This window comes from Galeopterus variegatus, unplaced genomic scaffold (assembly GCF_000696425.1).
Source record: "Galeopterus variegatus unplaced genomic scaffold, G_variegatus-3.0.2 Scaffold1410, whole genome shotgun sequence".
Lineage (NCBI taxonomy): Eukaryota > Metazoa > Chordata > Mammalia > Dermoptera > Cynocephalidae > Galeopterus > Galeopterus variegatus.
This window is the reverse complement of record NW_007727521.1, coordinates 762,588-767,019: the sequence shown is the minus strand read 5'-3', so window position 1 is coordinate 767,019 and position 4,432 is coordinate 762,588. Positions and strand designations below refer to the sequence as shown.

The 4,432-nt window shown below is 40.5% G+C and overlaps 1 protein-coding gene across 2 annotated transcripts in view; it reads right to left on the bottom strand.

Moving 5' to 3' along the window:
- The window catches only part of TXNDC9 (thioredoxin domain containing 9), a 12,836-nt gene extending 8,490 nt beyond the window's left edge, over positions 1-4,346 (bottom strand). The window contains exons 1-2 of one of the 2 annotated variants that reach the window (XM_008576821.1): positions 4,225-4,346; positions 1,899-2,117 (exon numbers count right to left, since the gene is read on the bottom strand). In XM_008576821.1, the coding sequence (XP_008575043.1) occupies positions 1,899-2,087 (189 nt within the window). In that variant the 5' untranslated portion in view covers positions 2,088-2,117; positions 4,225-4,346. Of the gene's footprint in view, positions 1-1,898; positions 2,118-3,144; positions 3,164-4,224 lie in introns of those variants that run through there. The other variant, XM_008576822.1, reaches the window with a different exon arrangement.
- Positions 4,347-4,432: the final 86 nt, after the last annotated feature.

The following is a 4,432-nucleotide window of genomic DNA, read 5'->3' as shown; positions in this document are numbered from 1 at the left end:
CCGCCGCGCTTCCCAAGCGGCGCACTATCCAGTGCACCACCGGGCCCGCCCTATTCTCATGTTTAATCAAGGGGCTGAAGACCTGAACCTGTCCCGTGCCTTGGAAGGAGGGCACGCCCACCCTGAAGCTCCGCCACTGCTCAGCACCTCTCCTGAGAGCTTTGCCACGCCTTGTGTTCTCAGCACAGCTCTTTTCACGTGGCGTGTGCTCCACAGATACCTGCTGAACAGAATCAAGCAGGATGACCTACTCGAGGCATTGCAAATGGACAGTACTTGGGTCTCACTCAGTGGCTGTCACCCAAGCCTCTCTTTGACTCTTTCTATTTCTCACCTTGTCGCTCTGCTCCCTACCTAAGTGCTACATCTCCAGCTGCCATAACAGTAGGAGGATGGTTGGTTAACAGAGAAATACAGATTAGTATAAGTTTATTAAATGCTGAGTATGTCATTGCACATACTGATTTCCCCTTGTGAATCAGAAAATCAAAATTACTGTATAACCTACAATATTTTGTAGGGGGCAGGGAGGGTGTGCAGCTGGCTATTAAGGGCATCCAAACCTCTGATCTTGTCATTATAACTCTGCACTTCAACCAACTGAGCTAACTGGCCAGCCCAATACTACTCTTTCTATATAAACCACTAAGGCTTTTTGCATACTTCCACAGAAAACATTTTTGAACCACTAAAAACTTTGTTTAAGACACTATTCAATGTACTTTCCTTACTGCAAATCAGGCAGATTCACAATCTTTCTACGAAAATATCCTAGTCATAACAATTTTTTTAGTTGCACATTAGCAATTAGTAGTATACTTAAATGAGTGATCATGAAATATGAGTTTGTGGCAGAACCTAAACATATATTACTTTAAATTCTTAAATTCCAAAATATGCCCTCTGCTTAATAATTATTAGCATTATATTAAGAAAAGCAGCCTATTTTCTAAAATGGGGTACATTTAAAAGCCATACCCTATTTCAGAAAACTCAAAATGTAAAAATTTGAACTCACTCATACAGCAAAAGATTTTTTTCTTTTTGTAGTAATTCTTCTAAACAATAAGGGTGTAAATATATCAAAGAGATGCTATAGCAGCACAAACAAAACTCCCTGTTTCTTCAGAAAAGTTAAAGCTCATGTTTTAGTCACAGCCAGCTGAGGAGGAACTAGAGTTGGTGATAATGTATCTCCATGTAACTTAAACCAATGGAAACATTTTTAAATCAAAATTCAATTTACAGAATTTAAACCAATTGATTTCCATCAGAGTCTACAGCTACAAGTCTATTCCACACTCCCACTCTAAGAGGCCAACAAGGATACAGTGGTGACCATCTTTCTTTTTGAATACATAAGCTACATAATTAAACATTACATTACAAATGCCTGAAATAGGGCTGGCCAGTTAGCTCAGTTGTTTAGAGCACAGTGTTAAACACCAAGGTTGATTTGAGGGTTTGGATCCCCACACAGGCCAGCAGTTTTTAAAAAAAAAAGCCTGAAATAATTTCTTCAAGATAAATTGACTTAATAGCTCTTATCTCATTTGCTTTGAAGACAGCTAAAATATGATAAGCTTTAATACTACTAGAGATGGAAACCACTGATTCCCTAGCTTTCCCTAGTCAACTCTCTCCTCAACCAAAAAATTCCAAGCTCAGGCAACAATCTTGGCCATATCTTTCTTTTACTTGACTATGGATTAATATAATGATTGAGCTAATTTTGAATGGGTCTTTAAAACTAATATTTTTTCTGGGCAAATTTTTAACAGTGATACATACTCTGAATTAAAAAAACCCTAAAAACGTAACTACTGCAGCACATGAATATATAAGTTGTTAGAAGCATACTGTTATAGCAATTTCAGAAAGCAGGGCAGAGAGGTTACTTGTTTCTGCTGTTGAGCTTTCCTTAGTGCCTCAAGTCTCTTTTCTTTCAGGCATTCCAATTCATCCTCATCCATCTGATCCAGTTTCTGAATTTCAGAATCCAAATGTTCTTCCACTAGTTTGGTAGTCTGAAGCAACTGATTCTCAAGGACTTTTGAAAACATGTCAACAGATGCATCAGCTTCCATTCTTCTAAATGGTACAGTTCAGTCTTGGTCCTAGGGAAAAGGTTTACATGACTTTTTTAAAAGCACAATAAAAGCAAAGTTCTCTCAGACATTTTCAAAAATTCCACCGTACATAAGGTGTATGCCACAGAGTATTCCATCTAAGCACTTGCTATTAGGCTTAAGACTTATTTAAATGTTTTTAAATTTAACTTTCAATTTTTAAAAGCACAATAAAAGCAAAGTTCTCTCAGACATTTTCAAAAATTCCACCGTACATAAGGTGTATGCCACAGAGTATTCCGCCAACATCTAAGCACTTGCTATTAGGCTTAAGACTTATTTAAATGTTTTTAAATTTAACTTTCAATAGGCTATAATCATACCACTCAAAAACTACTTAGAGCAAATTTTAGGTGCTTCTAATTTAGTTTGTGTTTTACCATACTAAAGCAAAGACAATTCTTTGAGATCATCACTTGACCACAGATTAATGAGTTGTGGAGTTATACCCGGTGATATATACTGACAATCAGTGTTCTTTACCAAAGGAAAAGGGAAGCAAAGCAGAAGCGACTGTGAACAATGGTAAGGTATAACTACTGAGGATTTACACATACATATACATAATAAACTTTGCTTCAACAGAGTGGAGTTCAGCAAAAGACAGATTTATCACGGTCACTGCCCAAATGAGTTTCATTTCTTTAACTCCTGAGACATCTTATTACAATTTATGTAAAAACCAGTGCTTGGTGTTCCATGAGACATAGTACTCGTTCCTGTTCTCCTGTTACCTAACAGACTCTATGAGGTTGCAAAAATTCATATTGGTTTCAATTTACTGACACTTAGTGTTCTTAACATTACAACACTCCAAACATTTTTTTAAACGTTGATATTTTCCCCATCATTACTCCTCTGTGTAAAATGAGTTTTGAAACAAAACTAATTCAGATTAGAAAGGAAGATCTCAATTATATATTTTTAAAGAAATAGAGTATTTTCTACCAACAACGGAGGACAATTTTTTGTATATCCCTGGATTATTACCACAGAAATATTATTTATAACTTACCTATCAAAGCAGGAGGCTGCTGCATCTCACTAAACTATGATACATTTGCAAATTCTACTGAAGTACCTTAAAAATCGAAATAAACTGTAAACTCAATCACTCAGCTTCTGACTTAGAGCCTGGCCCACACCCCCTCTATAAATATTGAACTGAAGAGAAATATTCTTCATGCGAACTTCACTTCTGATTCCTTTTTCTTCACAGGAAAAGCAGCTGAAAAGCACACTTCATTTCATCTTTGTACCCCCTCTTCTAGCAAGGCTTAGAACACAGCATGTACTCATAAATATCTGTTTAATGTTGAATGAACATTTGCCTAGCTTCTGTTCAAATTATCTTTAAGTTTCAAGAGTTTTTGAGTTTAAAAAAGCAAACCGTAAGCTCCTTATACATGTTATGAAACTGACAAGGAGCTGTATTTCAAATATAGTAAAGGATTTCCACACTCCCTCTCTCCCAAGAAAAATGTCAGTGAGATTGTGACTCTCGGGGCGGGGGCTAGGTGTAGGAGAAAAATAAGACACTGACTTGCATGCTTATCCCTGGAGTTTTATGAGCCCAGAATTTAATTCTGGAAAAACTGGGAACAGAAGCAATTAACAAGAGCTGTTCTGGGTGCAAGTGGTGGTGGTCACCGCATTCAGAAAGGGTTAAGGAGATGGAGTAGCGGTGTCAGCAACTTTACAGTCTTCAAACCACAGCCTCTGATTCTTCCCTTCTACAGTTCAACTGGAAGGACGGGAAGGGACACCGCGTGTCCTCAACTTCCCTAGCCATTTCCTTGATTCCCTTACGGGCACCCACCAGAACAACCAAGAGACTTCGTCCTTAACTGCACCCCAGGTACCTTCCCAGTAGTATCTTCGCCACTCCCCGAACCACCGGTGACAGATGAGGGCACAGTTCCGACGGCCCCGACTTCAACGGCCCCTGGGGCGCATGCGCGAGAGCCTCCGCCGCTACACAGACACCGGCGTCCGGGCCGCGCCCCTCCCCCGCCTCGGTCGGATGTTGAGTGGCGGTGTTTTTTTCAGCACCGGGACGCGATGGTCCGTTTCTTCAGACTACCCTCTGCCTCACCTGAGCGCTTCCTGATGCTTGAGAAGTAAGGGAGCAGCGGCTCCAGGACAGCGGTCCTCACTAGCCTCAGCCTCGCAGCAGCTGCCGGCCGCAGCGAACCGGCTGTCACTTCCGCCTCCTCATTGGCTGTGGACCTCACGCGATACAACCTGCGACGCCCGAGGAAGGGGTGGCCGGGCGTGCGGAGAGCGCTTCTGCGCGTGCGCCT